Here is a 25,020-nt window from a genome sequence, read left to right on the forward strand (position 1 = left end):
AGTTTGGATCCATTAATGTGGGTGTGGGTGGGAATATGGGTATGAATATAATTAAAAGCCAGGGAGATATTTATATACAAATATATACATATATATATATATGTAAATATATATATATATATATATATATATATGTTATAATACATGTTTTAGAGAACTGCCTTCCATCTTTACCATGCAAACAGGACTTTCCAGGTCAGAGCTAACCTTCCTTAACATCTTACAGTGGTCATCCTGATATCACCTGAAGTTTCAGCATACATTTCTTCCCCTCATCCATCTACATGGTACTCCTTGTCAACTTTTTAACATGATAGGAGTATGCTAACATAGATGCTTAACAACTACTTCTCTGAAAATTAGAACACACTTTGAAATTTAATGTAAATTCTTAACATTTTCTCTATCACTTTCTTAGTTCTAGATAATCAATAAAACAACAAATCAAACCCTTAATTTATAGTATTTGTTTAATTCCCAAGTATAAATGCTCACAATGAAAATTCAACAATCATCCCTAGCACTAATAAGGGTGACTCTAACATACCCCCTTCTAGCACTCTTCTCCAGAAAAATTATATAAGTGTACTTGTGTTTTGGTGTTTTTTTGTTTACTATAAGCAAGGAACTTGTGAATATTTGAGTTTATGGAGGAAATTTTATAAATTTAACTTAATTTTCTAGAAATTTTCACTGCCAGGCTACCTCTGAAACTGAACCAGTAAAATAAATTTATTTCATTATTAAACCATTAAAGTTTCTAGTTCCATAGAGTCTCAGAGTTGGAAAGGAACTTAGAGGTTACTCTTTTTAACTTTTTTTCTAATGTCAGAATCCTTACAACTACATATCTAACAGATGGGCTTCCAACATCTCCTTGAATCTTTTCAATGCTAAGGAAGTGACTGCTTTCTAAGGCAGCCCACTCCACTGCTGCTTCCTCTTAGGAAGAATCTGCAGTTCTGCAAGAACCACCCTGTTGTTGAATCTAGTCAGTCCTATAGAAAGCACAAAAATAAATTCACCTTTTTAAATATTTGAAGTCCCTGATCACGAGTTAGATAAATTAGTGTCTCTAGTTCAAATGACTGACACTCATGGGAAGTGATGTCCAGTTTCATTCCCGTTCTCTTAGGAGAACAAGATCATAACTCTACTTGTGAACCTGAAGTTGAAGTTGAAAAGAACACAGAGACCATCTAGTCAGTCTCCTCATTTGATTGTTGAGGAAACTGAGGGAAAGACGAAAGATTTAAGTAATTAATCTAAGGTTCTCTGACACCCTCACTCTAGCATACTACTTTTTTAGGCCAAAATTTTAGCTGTGATCTTTTAAAGTCAATGTTCCAGGAGCTGGACATAATCACCAACATATAGTCTAAGAAAGTACAATGAAATTATTATTTTGCTTCTACCCTCCTAATCAAAGCAACACAGGATTACATTTATTATAGCTCTTTTTGTTTGTTTGTTTTGGGAAGACAATGGGGTTAAGTGACTGGCCCAGATCATACAACTAGATAATTATTAAGTGCCTAAGGTTGAATTTGAACTCAGGTCCTCCTCTCCAAGGACCGTGCTCTGTCTACTGCCCTACCTAGCTTTCCCAGGATTATTTATTTATTTATTTATTCTGATTTTTTTTTTTTACTATTAATACTCATTGAGCTCCCTGACTCCTTTTCATAGAAACTGCTAGAAAAGTAGCTTTGCATCATCTTGAATTTTTAATTTTTGAACTTTACACATCCTTGTATCATTTTATCTTGTTTTTTTAGGATCATTATTTTGGCCAGTAGAGGTCTTTTAAAATATTGATTATCTTACTCAATAAATAAGCTGACCATTTCAGCTATGTAGCATTTCAGAAACATCTTTTTATGAAGCCAGTATATTATACATTGATGATACCATGACAAAATTATTTTTCAAATAATTGTATAGGCCCCTTTCAATTGCCCATATGTAAATTATCTGACATAAATTTTTAAATTTCTATTTTGACTTTCCCTGTTATTAAATAAATGTCTCTATTATCCCACTCACCCACCAGTAGGCAACAAGTCATCAAGTCAAGACAACAAGTATAAATTTAGTCCTTACTTTGCACCTTACCAATAAAGGCAAAAAGACAATCCCTACCCTTAGGAACTTACATTCTAACAAGGGAGATAATTTGTGTTTAACTAATTGCATATAAAATCAATACAGCTTCAATAAGAAGTGAGAAAATGAAAAGAAATTAAGAACAAAGGCTCAAGAAAGGCTTCCTTTCAGCCAATATGTACTTATTAAATGTTTGACTTTAAAAAATTTACAATTAAGAAGGTAAACCTTCTGAACAAAAAAAATCATTCTTTTCCAAAATAAAAAAAAAATTATGTTTAACACTATTCTCCCCAGTTATTAGGGATAATCAAAAAAATTGGCTATAGTTAGGTTCATCTTTGGGCAGCTTTATGTTTCTTGCTATATTAAAATCATAATGTTAAGCATTTTAGAAGAGCAGAATTATTCATTTTGCTTGTCTAATATGTTAAGATGTAAGGGTTTTGGTTTCTTTTATTTCTATTATAAAATACAGAAAAGATGTTTTACCACCAGATGGATGAATTTCTTGAGTGTAGCAACTCTCAAAAATTAACAACTAAGTAAAAGAGATTGTAGTTTGCATCCATGGAGGGAGCTCATAGTCCACAAAGTCACAGATCCTGTGAATACTAAAGGACAATAAATATGTATCCTATTTGACTTTTAGCATTTAGCTCTTCTATAAGAGATGAAGATATATTCTCTCTAAAGATTATTTGGGGGAACACTCACTGGATCTTCAGGGAATTTTGGTGTTTCTTTTTGATAGCATGTGTTACCTTATAATTGGAAGGTGGGAAACAAAAAGAACATTGAAATGGCAAAAGCATAAAAAAAAATAAGACTTCCAACAAAATTGGCTTTATATAGCATGCTACTTTTCTAATTTTTCTTCATATCCTTCATAATATATCAAATTCCTCTAATATTAAGTACAAAATGCATCAGATAAATAATTTCAGATTTATTTTAATCAACTTTTAATTAAACCACAAAAACCACTTAATTCCTAATTTGGAATTTTAGTTCCATCAATTTTTGGCTGTGATTTTTAAAATGATTATAGTATTTTTAAAAAACAGCAATTATTTCTGAGAAAATCAACTCTTTAGTGCATTCAAGTAAATGGAAAAGTTCCCCTGTGTCATAATTTCCTTTTAGTACCAAGAGTTGGGTATAGTTTAGGGAATTGGAAATGAAATGCAGACCTTTAACTCATTTAGAAATTGCAACCAAAAGTTATGACCAATAAATACATATTTTTAAGTTTTCAGCTATATTTGTAAATTATATATAGAATTATTGTTGATGTCAATAACAATAATTGTATGCTCTTATCAATGTGTAATTATAATATGTTGATTATAATGAAATATGTTGTTGGGTCATTATGGAAAGTCATGCTGTTTCATTTCTTAATCACCTGTAATTTTGTAAATTCAATTCCTTTCCAAAAGTCAATGTTTCAGATAACAAAAAAAAGTCCTGTGCTCTATGAAAGACATTCAGAAAAGCTCTAGGATTTTTATATATTTAACCTCTAAAACCTATAAATCAATACCAAGGTATGGAAATTTCCATCATATTGATTTAATTAAAAGTATCCTTTTTTTTTTAAAGTCCAAATTCTGATGTTAGGTGGCTAAACTTAACATAATCAAAGGTAAGCTAATGTTACATTTTAAACAGGACAAAAAGGAATTGCTTGCCAATTGGTTTTACAGAGTTGCCATTCAAACAGCTAGATTGCTTAATCATTTTTGCTGAGAGTTGTTAATTCAACAATGACAGTATTTCAGATTTCTCTCCCATCTAGTTCTAAGAATATTATATTAGATTTTCAGGCTAATGATGAATTAGCTAATATTTAATCCTAACTTTGACATGAAGTTTTTTTTAGACAAGGAATTTCCTAGAACCATCATTTTTTTTAATTTAGAAGGGTCTTGAGATGTCACCTAGTCTAACCCCGTCATAAAATGATGAATCTGAGGCCCTCAAAGTTGATGTGACTTGCCCAAAGTTACACAACTAATAAATTGCAAAGCAGGGATTTAAACCCAGGTCCCTTGATTCTTAATTCATCATTAGACAAAAGCCAAGACTGCCTTTTGCCTTTCTTTGTATTGTGCTTAACACAGTAGCTAGTTTGATGGCCCTTAATAAATATTTCTTGACTTAATAAATATTTCTTTCCATTATAATACATTATGAAGCATCATTTAAATGTTTTTTTCTTTTTTTTTCCTCTTTTTTTACTGTTGTTTAAAAAAAAGTACAACTTCTTTGCTAGGCTCTGAATTCATAGTCAAAAAGATGAGATTCCACATTCCATTTATGAACCCAAACCAACTAATAAAACATTAGATGTCCAATCCTGCACATTAAATGTAACTTGGAATATTTAGCTCTGGATGAAAGACAATTGCCATTCTATTATGATTTGTCACCAAGCCTTGGAGACAAAGCTGTCACTAAGTGTTCTAATTATTGCAAATTGATGAGTGTGGAGAGGAGGGAGAGAATCTTCTAAATATGAAATTTACTTTGTTACAGAAAAAAACTTAAAATGTACTGTGTTTCTAAGCCTGAAGTTAGCCATGATTAGGGGAAGACAACTCTTCAAACCCTTGGAGGTTATACACAGTTTCCTCTAGGGAGGAGTACCAGCTGCATCAGAGTTAAAGCAACTGTCCCCAATCTCCCACCCCTCACAGTCTAACCCACTGATTCCCAGAGCAAGATTGACAATGAAAACAAACTCAGACTTCCTAACTCCCACCCCCCAAAGAATGTCAGAGCCTACCTTGTGCTTTTCCACACTTCTCCCTCATTCTATTCCTCTCTCCTCCTCTCCCCTCCCCCCCCATAAAGAGATAATTAGATAGGTAATCACTTTAAATAGATTCTGAGGAAACAGTTTTGAAAGGGAGATTTATTAAAATTGAAGAGAAATAAATATGTTTTCATAATGAAGCAATTAGCAGGATAGTTTAAACGATACTGAAAGACTATGATGATAGAGTAAATAACAAATGCTAGGTTTGCATGCTCAGCTCCATCATTTTCCCAATGATAATAGATAGAGCAAGTGACCATTTCTGACAAATGACAGCCATCTGGAAATTGCACAAATGATTTCGTTCAGCATGACTGAAAGGCAAACCCTTGGAGCTAGTCACCTTTTAATCTGTGGATATGCTAGCAAGTGGCAAATGACCATTCTCCTGGGAACTGATTCCCAAGTGAAAAATACCACGGTGCTTATTCTTTAATTAACAGCCTTTTCACATTGCTAGCACATTAAAGCCATCAGAAAGACACCAGTGCTTATATAATCAATGTCACAGAGTCTCTACCTAAACAAATAATAAATGTTCTGGCTTTACACTAAGTGAAAACCTATTCGTGAAGACTTTCACCTTCAGAAAGATAGGCTCATAAAAATCTAAAAAGAAAAAATTGGAATGTGGTCTCATGAGGATAAAAAGGCTAGTGTTAATAATTAACAAGGAGAGTGAAGTGGAGTCAAATTAGCCATAATAGAGCCCAGAGTGACTGGCAAAGTCACCTCTCATTATCAAAAAACTCATTAAGAAATGAAGAGGTGGAAATCCCACTGGGTTATTCTCACGCTGAGGCTATATCAGAGATTATTTTTTCAGATTTCTTTCAAATGAAGAACTGTTAGGTCACCATATTGCATATTAGGTTAATCTTCAAGCTTTGAAATATGGAGAGTTGACACCTGCATGTTATTCTACCTCAAGTGCATAAAAGAGATCTGCTTCTGAAATTCAAGAATAGTTGTTTATAAATTTGTCTATACCTCCATGGCCTAGAAGCAATATAGAAAGCATGGACTTTAAATGACAAGGTAGTAAGACTATGCCAGAGTAGCTTTCTAAATACCACTTTCCTAAAGAATAGCATCTACATTTGTTTAAATTGAATTCAAACCTATGTATCAAAATGTATTTTTACATCATTCTGATTAGGAAAAAAAAAACAAGAGTCACCTGCCTTTCTTTCTCATTTAATTTCTACAAGCCTGTCTTGGGTCTATTTGGTTCTTACATTTTAATCAACATCATTTTTTAAATTTGGGGAAAATAATCTCCAATAAGACCTGCAGATTTGTGTCACAGTAGCCTTTCAGAGATAACTAGGAACCCTCCCCACATTTACCCATGTCAATTATGACATACTTGGTGGGAAGTATGGCTTATTAACCTACACGATAGGGCTGTTTGTTATCATCAGTTCTACAATTATTACTCATGAAGAGGAGCAAAACTCAAAGGATCATGAAACAAAAATAAGTATCTTTTTTAATGCATCTATGTTATTTTTTATGTAAAATTACTTCCATTTGCTTAGATTAATCATAACTGGCATCTGGAGTAGATAATACAAAAACCCATGAAGCAGGAAATAAATCTAACAAAATAATTGAGAGTTGGGGATGATGATAATTCAAATTCCTACAAGATTTAAAGTTTACTAAAGAAAGTTCTTTCTTCAAGATAGGAAATATGGTTTTTATTGTCTCCTTTTCATAGTTTTAAAGAAGTTAAATGACCTATCCATGATTACATGGTTAATTAATAATGTGATGCTCTCTAGCAATAAGTAGATTACATAGATATATAGATAAAATTTTATCTTTGAAATGTTCTATGACTGCTAATCTTAGAATACCATTTCTAAAGGATCAGTCTCATTTGTGGGCAATAAAGAGACTTAAAGGAATTTCATGTAGACTACAGAATTCCCAATAATGACTTGGGTACAAGAATTCACATAAAAATTGAGAGAAAGGAAATGTATTATTACAAAAGGTAGTGAGTCAGACAGGATGAAAATGAATAAATGATAGCAGATGGACAGCCTGAGTGTTGCACTAGTACCTACAGAATGTAAAAAAACATTCATGTCCTGGTCTCTTTTAGTATTTGAAAAAATCAATTTTCTTTTTTGTCAAATGCAAATAAGGTCTTTATAGAATCCTTCAATTTATCAGAAACTTTCAATGTCAATGCTAATTCTGATTAGTCATTGTTGAGGAAAGGAATCAGCAAGAAACAGAGATTAGGGCTTCAAGTAACACACAGATCCATTTTGCCTCCTAAAGTGGTTTATTGATCAAAATTTTAAGAATTATCAGACTGTTTATAGGGGGCAACTAGGTAGCAGGAGGCATAGCCAAGTCTAAAGTCAAGAAGATTCATCTTCCTGAATTCATATCTGACCTCAGATACTTACTAGCTGTGTTATCCTAGGCAAGTCACTTAACCCTGTTTTTCTCAGTTTTCTAATCTGGAAAATGAGCCAGAGAAAGAAATGGCAAATCACTCCAGTATCTTTGTTAGGAAAAGTGGGATCCCAAGTAGGGTCACAAAGAGTAAGACAACTGAAACAACTCAACAACAAAGCTATTATAGATGTACTTCATTTTGTTCCTTGAGGGAAACATAATTTCTAGAAATCAAAAATAATGAAAACTTTAAAATCAACTTATTTTTAAAGTAATGTTTTAATGAACCACTTAAATTGAAGAATTTCTTTATGATATAATTACATAGAATTCACAGAATAGAATATAATTCATAGAATTCATTATTTCTTCATTTACAAAATTGGAATATTAGTATTTTCCATTGTTGTTAGAATCAAATCAGATAATGTATTATCATACTTTGTATACATTAAAGTATTATATAAATATAAATTAATATATATTATATATTGTTTACATATGCTTTGTATATTATATATTAATTAGTTTATTCAGCAGAAGCTAAGGCAAAGAAAGAGTAAAGGCAGTTGGAAGCCAGTTCAACAGTCTAAGGTACCACAAAAGGTTGAGAGTAAGTAAAGGAATAGGAACATGAAAGGTTACCTGATCCCCATGAATGGACTACCTTCACTGGAAGGAAGACAAGCAACTCAACTGAGTGCAGGGTAGACTTTTAAGGAGAATGTAGAGCCCTAAATGGGAGGGCAGGTAGCTCAGAGAGCAAAGATAAGGTAATAAAGGGTAGTAGTTCAGAGATTTAATCCTTTCTGACTAGGGTAGTAATCCATTGTTTTGTTGATAGGGTTTTGGGGAGGGGCAAGGTTTTTGCTAAAAAGTTCATTGAACACTTCTCAATAGCTGGAACACTGGTTTGGGTGGGTGGGGGGGGATATATTGCCTTGAGCACTGTTAAATATAAGATACTTGATTGGTGCTGACTGAACAAATTAATTATATCAAAGGTATTTCTCTGTCCTTTATTTCCTCTATTTCATTTCCCACTCAAATAATTTAGGATAAATTCAACTGGGACCTGGGGCAAAAGTTTCTGTTCTCCTGAAGCTATTTCCAGTTGAAGAGAATAGAAAGTTGTCCCTGCTCAGCAGGTCCCATTTGAGGGGGAGCCAAGGTGCATCTAAGAATTGACTGAGGCAGGATCCCAAGAGTGCTGACTCCCAGATTTTCATACAGGATGATATTCTACTTGGGTCACTGGAGTGAGCTCACATGTGTTCTGGAGGACACAACCCTCACTAGAAGGATTAAACTCTGACTCCCCGGTTCAGATAGGGGCCAGAAAGGGGAAAAGACAGAAGACTCAGAAAGAAGGCACCTGGGGGAAAAAAAGCAAAACAAAACAAGAACCTCCAGGAAAATTGAACCAGTTAGTCATTGAATCAGTATACCTAATATATTCAATCCAGGTTTTATCTCAGAGAGAAGTTTCTTCCAACTCAGGTTGGTTGGAGAGATGCTGGATCCTGAGAAAAGGACATCTTAACACAAATTCTTCTTGAGAAATAATCAGACACATTATTTAAAAAAAAAAGAAAAAAGGAAAAGAAAAAAATTGGAATCTCCCAGCCCAGGGGAACCACAACTCTGGTTGGCCAAATGTTATGCTGATATACACAGTAACCCAGCTTATACTAGTAGAGTGAGTTTTCATAAATAAACTAGTTTATCAGATTACTTTCATAAAAATATGGATTCTAATACAAAGTAAATTCCTTAAAAGTTTCCAGATGAACTTGAATTGTTTCCAAAGACTCAGGGATGATATAAATATACACATTAGATAATCGTTTCAGAACAGCACATGTTCAGTAAGAGATTTTCAATAAACTTTTCTTTTTTAATTTTAGCCGTATTTGAAATGAACAAAAACCCTTAGCTTAAAAAAAAATTCTTTTTAAGTCAGTTTTAAATCCTTCTGATATAAGTAGATCAGGATGTTACTGAATCGTCTTGGAATAGACTACACAATCAATGAATGCTCATGAAATTAGTGATAGGATGGGAAAGAAAAAAGGAGAGAAAAGTAAAAGAAAGAATGGAGGGAGAGAGAGAGAGAAAGGAAAGAAATTTTGAGTAGTAGTTAGTTTCAAATCATACTTTTTAAAACCATATGAAGAAGATACCATTCCTGAGGCTACATATTATTATAGGAGATTTTGACAATGTTCAGTGATCTACTGTGGGGGAAGAAAATTGACATATGGGCAACTGTAATAGAAGAGTATATATTTACATAGAAAATTACCTTTATGTGTAAATTATAGTAGCATTTATCTGTTTTAGTCTTTTTCTCTATTATTTCCTTTTCCCTTCTATCTATATTTTCCCATCTCTTTATTGCTAAGAATGTTGGTTTTACTTTACCAAACTTAAGTGTAAATTTTCATAGATAGCGTATTTCATTTTGGTTAAAATTATAGATGAGACAAGGACATCCAGGTGGTACAATGAATAGAGTGCCAGGTCTGGAATCAGGAAGACTTATCTTCCCTAGTTCAAATCTGGCCTCAGACTTACCATGTGACTTTGGGCAAGTTACTTAATCCTGTTTGCCTCAGTTTCCTCAGCTATAAAATGAAGTGAAGGAAATGGCAAATCACTTTGCTATCTTTGTCAGGAAAACCTCAAATAGGATCATGAAGTCAGACATAACTGAAAAACTACTGAACAACTTAGATCAAAGATTTAGCACTAAGGAAAAAAAACATTAAACTAATCTGATCCAATCCTCCTCATTTTACAGATGAGTAAATTGAGGACTAAGTGAGTTAAATAATTTCTTAAAGATCCCACCAGTATTAAGATGTAGGGCCAGGATTTAAACATAGTTTTTTCCTTTCTATCACATTTGAATTTTTTTTTTAAATGACACCATGTTAGAATGTGAGTGATGTGTTGGCTGGGATGCAAGTTAAATAGAATTCCTTGAAAAAAAATTAGCCTTATTTGCTAAAAGAAGAAATTATTTATTTTACATGACTATGATGTCACATTTTCTTGAACTGAGAAATGGAAAAAAAATCCTCCTTTTTCTACTTTCAAATAGTGACAACCTAGCATGGGGGTTAGAAAAGTGACTTCCAAGGCAAAAGGAAACAAATTATAGCCCTAGACAAATTAATGAACTTCTCAGTGTCTAGGTAACACCCTTAGACTAGAAGTGTTAAAAAAAAAAAAAGGGCTGCCTTGTATTGGTAGAAGAAGCTCCTTACTAGGGACTCCTTATATTAAAGAAGTTGAAGATTTCATCCTAATGCAACACCTACTCCAAAGGATTGTAGGATGAATTCATGAATCAGGAGGTGCTGCCCCTCAATAGATTTTCAATATTCCGATCCCTGGCCATTGAGTCAAAGAATAAAATGATATTTAATAGCATTTATTTTAAATGATTTAATATGAACATAATTGATATTGCCAAATTTGATCAACAAAGTAGGATTTGATTATTTGATAGGCAAAATTCTCCAAGAGACTCTTAATTCATTTCAATATTTTAGCTGCCTGCCCCGCTGCTTATCTTTATAAACAACTGCTTTTTAACTATCTTGTATTCCCTATTAGCTTCCATTTAAGGTCATGGTCTTCCATTTTCTGCTCTAAAATCATTATGTGTAATTTGCTACACACATGAGTTCACCAATGTGTAGTAAGACTTAATAAATATAAGATTTTTTGTGTGTGTATATGTGTGTATGTATATATACATACATATACATATGCATTTTATATACATATGTATGCTACTTTGCCCAAACCCCAAAATAAATTTTCATGCTTTTTTTTTATTAGGAGCATAGACACCAGGAAGAGCCAGAGTAGATGATGTGAAAGAGAGAGGCAACCTTAAAGCAGGAAAACCTAGATCTAAGTGCTACCTCTCACATTTACCATTTGTATAACCTTGGATAAGTCCCTAACACTGACCACAAATATCAGCTGTGCATCTGTATTGTTAAAGGAAGTTTTCCTTTCAGATGTTTATAAATCTATGAAGTGAGGTCTGGACTTCATAGCTTTTGTTGTTGGGTTTTTTTGCTTAGTTTTGTTTTTTGTTTTTGTCATACACACATTTCGTTTGTCTAACTTATTAAGACAATTTGTTAAGAGCATTAGTATTCATTTTGATAGGTGTTATGTAAATGCTAGATCAATGTCATTATTATTGAATTAATCTGTAGGTTAAAATGCATACTTACATAATGGAGTATTGCACCTACAAATGAGCAGTCTATCTGATCGATTCTAATACTAATTTCATTAGACATTTAGGAGTGGGTGGGCTGACAGTAGCTATTAAATCACCTTTAATTCTTTGAAATAAGAAAAGCACCCAAAGGAAATATCACTGAACTTTTGGCTTTTAAAATTATGAAAGTAATACATGATTAATGAAAAGCAATGGACTTATTCCTTAGTTTTTTGGGTCATTTAACTACAATCATTTGCATCTGTTTATTCAGATATAAGTTAAATCATTGCCCTGTTGTATGTTATGGGCAAGTCCAGAAGTGAGAATGTATCTAGATTTGCCTACCCATTTGGGGATAACACACACAGAGATACACACATACACACACACATACATACACACACATACACACACATGCATGCACAAATATGTCCATGTGTATGTATATACATATATAGATACACATATATATATATATACTTTTTTTGCTAATTTGCTCTCTTATCTATAACCAAATAATATTTACAAATTCCACTTATCAAAATTAATGGTTGAAAATACTGATTGTTAAATTCCCCTAAATCTAAATAAATTCTCTAGGTCTTCCTAATTAATCACATCATCGTGCATATTTGAATATGAATATTTGGTATGCATAGCTGAGAGAGAGAAGAGAGAAAGAGAGAGAGAGAGTTAAGTTATAAAATCCCCACCATATTTTTCTGCCATCCCATTTGGCACTTGGTAGAGAGAAGCTACACGGTCTCTTAAATTACCCTTTAGTGCTGTGACTGTCTAGGAAGTAATAATTGAATTTGGATGTAAATGCAAATAAGATATCACACTAACTATTGCTTATATGTTGTAATTTCTAGATAAAATCTAAACTGATAATAACAATAACTGATATTTTATAGGATGATTTAAGGATAGAAAAAACATGATTACAAACATTATCTTACTTAATTCTCCCAGGAACCCTATGAAATAACACCATTATACTTCCCCATGTTTGCAGATGATTAAACTGAGACTTAGAATGATAGATGGCACAATGGATAGAATGCTAAATCTAGTCAGGAAAATCTTGAGCTCAAATCTAACCTCAGATAGTCACTAGCTGTGTGACCCTGGACAAGTCATTTTACCTCTTTGTCTCAATTTACTCATATGGGAAAATGGAGATAAAAAAATTACTTTGAAAACCATAAAACCCTATATAAATAATAGCTGTAATTAGACTTGGTAACTTTTTTGACTAAGAGCATATAATTAGTAAATATCAAAGGTTGAATTTGAACCCAGCTATCTTCTTATTTCAGGTTCACATTCTTTCCATTATGCTCCCTTTCTACATTAATAGATAATAGCTAACAAAGTAAAGTTTTATCAGTTCCCATCAATTTTTATAGTCACTTAGTAATTAGCTCATAATTAGCTATTGATTTGATAGGATTATGCTTTGGAATCAACTTTTTGGTCCCATTGCTTTTTGCTTTTCCATGTCTTGAATTAACCCTATCAGAGCACAAAAATGGTTTTAGGTATTCATTATATCAGAATTGTTTCTCTGTGTCAGTGGTATATTATACTTCAGTTTTTGACAATATTTACCATGATTTCTTCAGCCTACTGATATATGCATGGACAATAAGCATGACTTGAACTTAGAGAGCTTACTATGAGTTCCATTCCCTTTTTGTGGGAATGAGATCTTAAATTGGGGAAGAATATCCCAGCACATAGCAAAATAGCATCTTTCCTGAGAGGTAAAGTTCTTAGCTCAAATGGGTATGTAATCCAAGAATAGTGAATGAAAGTTTCCAGGTAATTAATAAAAATTGTGATTTTTCTCATCATAATGACAATAAACATATGAATAGATTAAAGAAAGTCAAGGTGTTTGTTTAACCAGGAGAACAAATGACTTGATGGACATGGTTCATTGTATTCATTTTTTTGTGTATTGTTTTAGTGAATTGTAAATTAAATGGGTCAATAGCATGACATGAAAAATCAAAAAATATTATCATGACTTTAGCATTGCTAGAAGCATAGTATCCAGAATCAGGGAGTGATAATCCTGCTGTATTTTTCTACTCAGATTACATTTTAACTACCAAATTCAGATCTATGTTCAACATTTTAAGAAGGAGATTGGTAGGGGGTGGCTAGGTGGTGCAGTGGATAGAGCACTGGCCCTGGAGTCAGGAATACCTGAGTTCAAATGTGACCTCAGACACTTAATAATTACCTAGCTGTGTGGCCTTGGGCAAGCCACTTAACCCCATTGCCTTGCAAAAAAAAATAAAACTAAAAAAAACTAAAGAAGGAGATTAGCAAGTAGAGAGGTATCAGGGCTTTGGGGGTAAACAACCAACCTCAGAACAGGGACAGTCCCACTTCTGCCACATAATGGCCCTGTGAGCCTGAGCAGCTCAGTCTCTTAGTGCTTGTAAAAATTCTCTAAGATTGTAAATTACAGATAAATTGCCAACTTCCTTTGGGAAAGGAAATATCCTCACTAGGGAGTCCTCTATACCATATCCAGTCCCTATTCTGCTCTCTGTTGTCAAGTAACCAAAAGCTGGTATTCCAAGTAGTGTTTGAAGTAGAAACCATGCCATGTAAGAATCCATTAAAGGAAATGAAGTTATTTATTCAGAGAAGGGAAGACTTAAGAGAAACATTATAGTTATCTGTAAGCCTCACCAAGGCTCTCATGTGGAAGAGGAAGAAGACTTGTTTCTTGGGAGGGGGTAAGCAGCACAAAATGCAAATTAGGTATAATGAGTACAAGTTACAGAGAAATCAATAATATAAATATACATATATGTAAACACATATGCACATACATGCATATGCATATACACAGCAGCAATCACACATATACATGTATCTACAGAAATATTTTCTAATAATGATAACTGCCTTAAAATTGAATGAATTCCTTTACAATTCTAGGGGACAGTATTATCTGAAAGGGAAATCTATCATAAATGATTACAAGTTCTATCAGTGGTTTCCTTGTAGAATCTAGCTACTTTGTTCCAATCAAAAGCATTTTTACCTGTATTTTGAGGAAATTGGAACCTCTTCATGCTCCTAAATAGTAATCAGATGCATCTTAGTGTCACATAGATTTGAAGCAAAATAGAATGAATCCTAAGCATCACCATAACTGCCTTTTGAAGAAATGTTCCTAGTCTATAGAAGCTATTTGGCATAGTCAGACAGAATACTGGAAATAAAAATATTAGATGGCAAGGGTTGGAAAGAGAAATATAGATGTGAAAGTCATTAACATAGAAGTGATAACAGAAACCATTTGAGTGACAAGAGTATGAAAATGGAGCAGAGGTCCTAGAACATATCTATAGTGTATACCCATGTTTACCAGGAAGGAAAAAATAGAATCAATAAAAGAGGCAGAAAAGGAATTGCAAAAAATGGGTCATGAGAGTTTGGGGTCAGAAGCCAAGGAAGAGAGGAAGATAACAAGGAAGAGGAGGTGACCCATAGTATCTAATACCACAAAAAGGATAAGGAAAGAATTTCATTGAGTTTGATAGCAAAGAAGTTTAGAGACCCTGAAGAGGATTATTCTACCTCATGTTCTTCAAAGAGATTTGCATTGAAATTCAGTAATTGTTATTTACAGTGATGGGTGGAGAATCCAAATGACAAGAGGTGGTGAAGAAGAGGTAGCAGTGATGATAGAGTCCTTCTCTGAGTTTGACAGCAAAGGGGTAGATAAGACAGAAAGCATTTGTAGTGAGGGGAGAAAGGTAACAGAGACTTGAGAAAACTCAACAAGTATTTGCCAAGTGTTTATGTGCTAATTGCTGGAGATATAATGACCAAAGTGAAGCAGCCCTTGATCTCAAGGCTTACCTTGAGACCTTCTTACATTCTAACAAGGGATATAACATGTACAACGACGAATATTTACATTTTTTAACAATGAATACAAGGTGGCTTTAGAAAGTAATGTGCTAGAACAAAAGGGATGACTGACAGCAGGTTCACAAAAGAGACAGGAGAACATTGAATTCAGGATAGAGATGTAAAGTTGGACAAAGGACACTGAGTTCTCTGAAATGAGAGAAGTAGGGAACAGTCTGAAACTTTGCTGAGCCATAAATGAAGTTCCAGCTGACTTCATCACAGGTACAAACAAACCACACAAGTTAAACTATAATATAGGCAATGAGGTTAAGTGACTTGCTCAAGATCACACATCTAGGTAATTATTAAGTGTCCAAGACTGGTTTTGAACCCAACCTCCTCCTGACTCCAGGGCTGGTGCTCTATCCTCTGTTCCACCTAGCTGCCCCAAGGAAAGCAATATTAATAGACCCTCATGAAAAATGAAAATATGCCATTTAGAAGTAATAATTTGCAGAGGCAACTATGTATTTGTATTTATAAAACTTTATAGGCAGAGAGTTTTAGATGAAGATCAGAAATTGTAATATTCAACACAGGAAGCATCCTGTTACAAATGTTGATTTCATTAGTTCTTTATATAACAAACAGTTTAGAAAATGTATTCCATCCATGTTTTTCAGAAGTATGATGTTATCCACACTGATGAACACTGTTTCTGTTTGGATATTACAGCTCTCTTATGTAATGGAAAATTTCATAAGCACTTGCAAGACATCTTTGTTCCCCTGGTCGTCCGCTATGTGGATCTCATGGAATCTTCCATCGCCCAATCTATTCACAGGGGTTTTGAACAAGAAACATGGCAGCCTGTCAAGTAGGTACCCAACCTAGTATGAATGACACCTCTGCATTCTTACACCTGACCTTGTGAGGGACACCTTGAGCTATTTCTTATGGCATTCCCCTTCCCACGTTGTTTGTTTCTTCACAGGAACATCGCCAACAGTCTTCCCAATGTAGGTCTTCCAAAAGTTCCAAGTCTGCCTCTTAATCTTCCGCAGATACCTAGCTTTTCTACACCATCCTGGATGGCTTCTTTATATGAGTCCACGTGTGTATCTTCACTTTTCTCTCAGTGGCGTGTTAGCTAGTGCATGACTTTGCCATGTGGTATGCTGAAGTATTTGGTGTGCATGAGATTTGTAATCATTGGTAGAAAGATACTACATAGTGTGTGTATGTGTGTGTGTGTGCGTGTGTTACAGCTGTTGAGCTAAGCATAGAACATCAGTGATTAGCAATTTAGAGCAGAAAGTCACAGCAATGTGATATAGTTAATATCCCATTTTACATCAATGGAACAAAGGTCATTTAAGACCCAGGTTGCAGACTGTGAACTAAATGGTATAAATATAATCCTTATATTTAGCTAATGAGCAAGATAAGCTGTTTCCCTCTGAGTCTTTAGGCTCATCTTACTCTTAAATAACTAACTGACTTTTCTAGTGTATGTGGAAAATTGTTCTAAGCACATTTTCAGTTCTTTTTTTTCTATTTTTGTTGAAGTTCTAGATAAAAGGATGCTATCAGGATAGAGCTTGAACTTGTGTCATTAGCTCAATTTGTGTAATCATACTTTAATCTTTCCAACATGCTGTTCCTCAGTTGTCCTTTATTATTTTTAAATTGTCTTTTTGATGCATACAACACCATATAACCAATATGATATAGACATGCCTCTATCCAGTGCTAAGTCTAATACTATCTTATCATTTGAAAATTATAAGTCATTTTCATGTTGCAATATTTCTCTGTATTTTCATAACAGACCCATATATACATATATATACATATATATATATATATAATAACATTAGATGTGCTATAGGTTAAGACAAAATTGTCATCCCATTTTAAAGATGGGGAAACTGAAATCCAAGTATAATTAAATGATTTGCCCAAGATTTCTTAGTAGATTGACAATGGAATTCTTTCGAATCTCCTCCTTTTCTAAAAGTCTAAGCATCATTCCACTCTCCCCCATTCTGTGCAGAGCAGCAGTGAAGCTTATTGAGATAAGCCTTTTAGATGAAGACATATTTACAACACTTCCATGAGCTAGTGTCTAAACAACTGTGAAAAAGATAATTTGAAAAAAATATTTTGACAGTATTCTTGCAAGTTAAACATCATCCTTGTGCCCACAGGAATTATTAAGGTTTTATGTTACACATGAACTTTTTTCTTACAGACAAAAAGCTTTGGGCTCTTGCAGTGTTCATGGTTCCCTTGTATGTCAGTGTCTGTGTATTTGCAAGGAATTACCTAGAAAGTGTATTGAATAACATTTCTCTAGACTTCTGGCATTGACTAATGGGAGGAGTAATCCTTCTTTACTCCTTTTCTTTTTTTTTAACCTTTCTTTCCCCTTGGTGTGAGAGTTAGAGCCTTACTACAACCTCTCATCTGAGAGGTTGAGTTTTTGTCAATCATTTCCCAAAACTTGAGATATGATATGTGACCTTCTCTGTCCCTTGTCGTTTATCCTTTGGAGGTCATTTTCTTAATAGTCTAAATTTCAAGACATCAATGCTCATAGCTTATTGTAACTTTTTTAATTGCTAGAATTCTACTTCCCTGAACAAATAAAGGACATGCTTCAGAGAGTTGGCCAGTATTATTTTTCACTTTCAAGGTTATCACCATTAGATAGTTTGGCAAAGTGCCCAGAACTATTCATTATGTTATTTTCTTCTAAAATTTGCTTTTTTAAAAGGAATTTTTGGTATAAAGGACTGGCTAGAAATTGAGTGTTTTTCACTTTCAGTCATATGAGGTACTAAAGAATGCTTATCTTTATGGAGGTGAAAAAAGGAAGTAAGGTCAAAGTAACCATGTCTGACTAGGGTTCAGTTCAGATGACTAATTTTGAAGCAACTTAGTATAAAGGATGCAATTAAAGGCAGAGGACTATTTCTCTAAATTGTGTGAATATTTAAAAGAATGTGTTTATTTCTACTAACATGTAAATCAAAAGAAAACACACATTAGGAGGAGCTTTTTAATCCCCTTTTCTTTGCTTGTAAAGTTTCTTTCATTTCACCCTTTTTGTTCTACAACTGGCTGCCAACAGTAGCCTTTCCTACTGGCATTTTTCAGGCATCTATTGTTCAAAGCAGTGTTTTTAAATGCTCATAGTTCACCATGACATTATAGTTTTAGGCCTTTTGTGGAAGGGGGAAAATTCTGAATAAATTATTAACTCTTGGAAGGACACATTTACATTTCACCATTTTTTAAAATCAATAAAGCACCTATTTATTCAACTGCTTCCATAATTAGCCATGTTCTGTGGGTGGGGTCTTAATAGATCAACACAGAAGAAAAAAGATATTAAAAATTGTGGTCCCATATTTTAATTATTTGCACTTATCAAAAGGTCAGTTTTTTATTAGATTTAATGCAAATGTATAGGTACAAATGCATTGCAGTCAGCATCAATGAAAGAAACACCCACATCAACAATATCTCAGACCCACTGACATTTTAGAGTTAAAATATGGAAAAACTTAAATAATTGCTTTAATTTTCAAGTGCTCAAAGAAAACTTTTTAAAATGAAAATATCTATGTAGTCCATTTGAAATATTATAATCATCAATTAAGTTCCTTACTGAAAATGTTCAGGGTGATTTTCTTTGGTATTTTCCTGCTTTGTTTCTATATTTAGCACAGAGAAAAAGTAAATATGCACTTGTGTTAGCTTTTTGTTTTCACAGGAATATCATTGCAGTGTTGTCAGTTGTTTTGTTGGTCCTTTTGTTTAATGGTACATTTGGGGCATTGAATATTAAGGTTTGGGAGATATTAAGAGAGGAAGGTGCTATGTTCAGTATTCAGTGTTTTGCTATGATTGGTCCCCTGAGAAGTTAACTCAAAGGATACCTTGGCTAGACATACAGAGAACTATGAATTATTGGCAGAACTGGGTAAGAAAAGCACACTGAATAAATGATAGAACTGAGACTCTCTGTTGGGAAGAAAGCAGCTTTTAATGAGCCAAAATGGGAGGTTTTCCTCTTCCTTTCTAGTCAGCTAATTAAGACTTTTCTAAATAATATTTGAATATTTTTAAATTTGCAGCTTCTTATTTTGTGTTTTCAGCTATACCCTTATAGCAAACTGAAGACTTCCCCATTTTATATAGTTTTCTCAGGATTATATGTTTCTAACAATTATTAAAATCATGTTCACACATGAACCATTATTTAGGGTCTATTTTATGCTTTTACTGTGATTTTATGGCTCAGTGTTTTCAAGAGAATTTGGTTTTTTAACTTCAAAAACACCCTTATACAGAGCAACTATTTGTAAAGTCCTTTAAGTACATAAAGAAAAATAATAGCAAGATGTTCCTACTCAAATATTATATATACGAGCATACAAATAACATCCACACATGGTGTGAAAACATGGTCCCCTAGAGTCATTTACAATGGTCGTTAACACAAAGCAAAGCATAGTTCCATATTTAGATGTGGGGTTTAGAAGCACACACATTTTTTTTTCCTAGTTCCAGAGCAACCTGAGTGTCATTTGGGTGTCAGACCATACTTTCTTTTTTTCTAACCAGTCTGATAAAACAAGGAGAACATTAGGTATATTGGCATAAGATTTCAGAATGGGTAAAAATAATCCAGATTTCCAAGACTGGATCAGCATTTGCTTCTTTAATTACTTATGTGTGTTTCAACATCCAATATTGGAAATTTAAAATTATCATTAGTCACATGCTTATCAATATATTGATACACAGACAGATCTGTGCAGGTATTAAGAGAAAAAGCTATACTTTATATCTTTATCTTTGAATTATCTGGAACAAAAATATATTTATCTGACACTCCAGGTCATGAAATCCGATAAAGAATGTTGAAATTGCTCATTTCTCTATTCATTAGTAAAGTTTTCTTGTCCATTTAATTTTCTTCCTTTATTTTAGCTCTCTTAATGTTTTAGTTCATAGTCTTCTCTTGTTCAACTATCTTACAATGAGAGAAATGACAAGGAAAGCTTTGGGAAAGGGAGGATCTGCAGTGAATTATCAGAACAGATGCTACCTAAGGCAATGTTATGATATACTTTGTTTTCCTCTTTTTTTCAGCAATGGATCAGCCACTTCAGAAGATCTCTTTTGGAAATTAGATGCACTGCAAATGTTTGTCTTTGATTTGCACTGGCCAGAACAAGAATTTGCTCACCACTTAGAGCAAAGACTCAAACTCATGGCCAGCGACATGATCGAGGCCTGCGTCCGAAGGTAGAGTTTCTTTTTACTCTCTTCTGCATTTGAGGTTTGATCTCTCATGATCAAAATCTGTTACACAGCTATAAAAAAAGGAAGACATGGGGCAGCTAGGTGGCTCAGTGGAAAGAGCACCAGCCCTGGAATCAGGAGTTCAACCTGAGTTCAAATCCAACCTCAGACACTTAATAATTACCTGGCTGTGTGGCCTTGGGCAAGCCACTTAACCCCATTTGCCTTGCAAAAACCTAAAAAACCCAAACAAACAGAAAACAAAGAAACAAACAAAAAAAGGAAGACTTGAGCAAATGTACCATCTTTGGGATGGAATAAACACATGCTAACCTTGGGGGTTCCTCAACTCTGGGGATGTAGGGAGTTGATAAAATGTACAACCTTGACCTGATGCCTTTTATTAGGTTTGCAACAACCCCTTTCATCAGCAGCAGTCGCACCATATTAATCATTCCTGTTGCTCTTCCCTGTATCTCTCTGGGAATTCAATGCTTTGCTTTCCCAGTATACTTCCTCCTGAGACATATGGAAAGGGGTTGTTAGCTAGTACCCTTCTTTTGTATGTGCTTACCTCCATGGGTATCTTCAGCATATTGGATTGTATCATTGTCAGATAGCATTGCAAGCTAGTCCTCCCCATGGATTATGCTTCTAGCATTTCTACTGTCCATCCACTTGCATTGTCTGTAACTCATCTTCAGTATACAGTATCTATTCACACTCTTCAAAATATGATCAAAATTATCACTCCTCGGCCTTTTGGCTAAGGTCAAGTGTAAAATACAATCAAAATTAGTCTTTGCATATACTTTTGGATTTTTCCAAATATTGCTAATACAATCTCCATCATCTTTTAGTTGTCTTAAAATGAGCTTTACATTTTGCAAAACAATCAGACATGTATTAAACCAGTTAATTCTTGACAAACATAAATGTTTTAGAATCTTTCAGTCTTCTCTTTCATAGGTTGATTTGTGGCAGTTTTTCCATTGGAATGTATTAGTACAAAGAAAAATTGTATTTTGCCATTTGAGGTCTTTGCAAGTTATTTTTAAAAACCTCTTAAATGATGCCATGGAGTTTACTATTAAAAGGGCTTTGTTTAATACAACAAATAATTCTCTTCATGATCTTGTGGCTTTGGTCTTGAATTTATGGTAAAATATTACATTCTAATACTTCCTATGAAATAGTCAAATAGAAAGGCATTCTACTTCCTATCCCATCTGTCCAAATGTATTCACTCTGCCAGTTCCTTATTTGTAAGTTTTCAGTTAGCATGTTTAATGTTATTTTTCACTTCTGGGAAGTATGACAAGTTGTCTTACTCTGGGTCCATGTTGTAATAAATAGAACAAGAATTGCATTTGAACTCAAACTGCAAAAGGCCAACAAAACAACTGACCTGCGTATTCCAGCATCAGTGTGCACAATGTTTAACGTCTTAGTTGATGCCAAAAAGCAAAGCACCAAACTATGTGCTCTGGATGGAGGACAAGAGGTGAGTGAAATCGTGCATGTAGAAATGTAAGATGTTGGGTGAACTGGCAGTACAATCATGCTGTTTACAGAAGGTGTTCACTTTATTGGATTAAAACAAGTTTTCCAACGCCATGTATTTAATCTTTTCTTTCACTGGATAATTACATGTCCCTTTATACTTTATTCATGTCATTTTCTTCTTTATTATCTGAAAGTTTAAGTCAAATTTTTCTTAAAATAGTCCTTGAATTCCAAGTAGGCCTGTTTACAACTGGGTTTTCCCCTTCTACAGACTCCACTTTTTACAAACAAATTAGAGGGTTATTAAAGGACATTTTTTGTTTAAACAAATTAAGCTTATGCAAATTTTGAATTAAATAAAAGCAAATCAACCTCACCAAAAAAAAAAAAAACAACCCAACCCTATAGAATATCTTTTTGGCACAAAAGAGTCCATTTTTTAAGGAACAGCTTGAAACTTCTATAAAGAAGTGGAAACCAGTTGGAAAACTAGTGGCAATTTTCCTTTCTTCACCCAAAAAAATGTCATGAGCTTTGATTTGATGTGGATGTGTAGATTGAGTGTAGCTAGTATTTGAAAATAAAACCCTAAAATTTTGCAAACCATCCTTACTGTAGTCTTCCCTGTGACTTTTTTTTAACATGTTGAGTGGATGAATGTGAACATTTTTTAAACTCATCTGTTGAATTTGATATTATTTTGCTTTATTTTTTATTTTAATTATTCTTTCACCATTTCCTTATTCTTCCCTTATATGTCCTCCTTGGTCTTTTTATTTTCCATGGCATGTTCCAGCTTGATAGTCAATGGGTAAGTCCCTTTTATTTCAGAAACGTGCTTTTTTTCTTTTCACATTTTAGCAATGTTTCTTTGTTAAGTTATTTATACAAGTTGACATGTGTATTAAATAAGTCAAATGAATCTGTTTTTAGGGTTTTAGGTGGTTTTTTAAGCTAACTATTAAAGTCCATATGTCAACAACAAAAATTTTGAAACCTTAATAAGTCCCTTCACATTGAATAATATCAAAGTTTCTTTAGAGGTTTTAAACCCCATTATTTATTACTTACTATATAATTTTTAAAAGCCACTTAAGAAAAATGCAAAAACCTATCCTATGATATTACAGCCTTCATTTGGTACTGATTGCATGGAATTAGCTTTATGAAGTATTAAGTTTTCAGAAACAATATTTGTCCTTTCTAGATTGCATAAATTAAAAATCAAAAGGGAAATAGTTCATGTTTTCCACTGTTTAATTTCCTTTCATAGTATTTCTAATCCAATATCCCAAAGGCCCCAAATTAGGTAGATTTTTATTTGTTGTCATATCTGACTCTTTGAGGCCTTATTTTGGATTTTCTTGACAAAAATACTGGAGTGATTTGCCATTCCTTCTTCAACTCATTTTATAGATGAGGAACTGAGGCAGAGAGAGTTGAGTGACTTGCCCAGGGTCACACAGCTAGTAAGGGTCTGAGACTGGATTGGAACTCATATAGATGTGTCTTCCTAATTCTAAATCCAGTATTCTATCCAGGCATCCCCTTGCTGCCCTATTCATGTCTTTATTTGTGTATATAGTATAGCTGAAACAATATACACTGAAGTGTCTTATCTGGGTTTTTCTTTTAGGATCTCTTTATAATTGAAACCACTTCTTGGAGGGATTTGAGAGACCTCATTTTATGCCAAATTGAATTCTATAACAAATAAGTTTTATAGTGAGAATCCAGGGTATTTTATAAGTAAAATAATGTAACATGTCTTAGCTAGAGTTTGCCCTCTGGCAAGCATTTGTAATCCGGTAGGAACAATAGGATATCTGTATATTGTGCTTCTATTCAACTTTCTGTCCCTTAGGCTAAATGCTAACTAATAACATTAGTGGTCATCTAAATTATTTCAGATTGTGAAAGTGCAAACATTTTCACGTGCTTTTGTCCTTAATCAAAACAGGAATTTCTTTCATCCTCTTTTTTTTCTTGGAGGTGGGAAGGTGGGAGGGGCAGGCAAGAAAGTTACTCTTTACCTTGGAATATTTGTTTATAATGGGCACATTTGTTACTACAATCTCATTATAAAAACAATGTCAAATTTGTGGAAACCAATTTTGTGACTGAAAACTGACCTAACATACAGTGGAGTACAATTAACAAATTTTAAATTGTACTTCTGATTAAACTTCTCTTCTTGAAACTAATTTTTTCTTTAAGTAAGAATTTCAAAATGTTAAATGATTTTATATTTGATTTTCACCTTTAGGGACCTAGACTCTGCAAACCATCATATATGCCAAATAAATAGCATATCAATTAAATACCAAATAAGTATTTGCTTAAGTTTGAATAAGTTTGAGTCAAAAAAAATTTAAGCTACTTTAGAGAATTCAGTTACAAACAGAAATAAAATTCCTGATGTTCACCTTTTCCTAGAGACTGTTAGCCAGAATAAATTTGTCTTTGTTCATAATTAATGTAAGTTTATTTATATACATACATAAATACATATATATATATGCTTATGATACAAACTTGCCTAATCCTATTTGTAATTCAATGGAAAAGTGAGTTTTGTAGAAATTCAGTTGTATTACTTTTAAATAGTGTAAATATTGCAAAATATTAAGATGTTCTTAATGATCTTTGGCCTATAACCACTTATATCATTACCTTTTGTTGCTTTATCAAATAAAAACTGGCCAGG

At 33.5% G+C, this 25,020-nt stretch overlaps 1 protein-coding gene across 1 annotated transcript in view; it reads left to right on the top strand.

Annotated features, from left to right (window-relative positions):
• Positions 1–25,020, top strand: part of CADPS2 (calcium dependent secretion activator 2) — a 713,380-nt gene that overhangs the window by 603,652 nt on the left and 84,708 nt on the right. Inside the window, exons 19-22 of the mRNA XM_074195280.1 lie at positions 16,224–16,365; positions 20,655–20,810; positions 22,164–22,311; positions 23,110–23,124. Coding sequence (XP_074051381.1) covers positions 16,224–16,365; positions 20,655–20,810; positions 22,164–22,311; positions 23,110–23,124 — 461 coding nt within the window. The remainder of the gene's footprint in view (positions 1–16,223; positions 16,366–20,654; positions 20,811–22,163; positions 22,312–23,109; positions 23,125–25,020) is intronic.

Source organism: Macrotis lagotis, chromosome 7 (genome assembly GCF_037893015.1).
Source record: "Macrotis lagotis isolate mMagLag1 chromosome 7, bilby.v1.9.chrom.fasta, whole genome shotgun sequence".
NCBI classification, from domain to species: domain Eukaryota; kingdom Metazoa; phylum Chordata; class Mammalia; order Peramelemorphia; family Peramelidae; genus Macrotis; species Macrotis lagotis.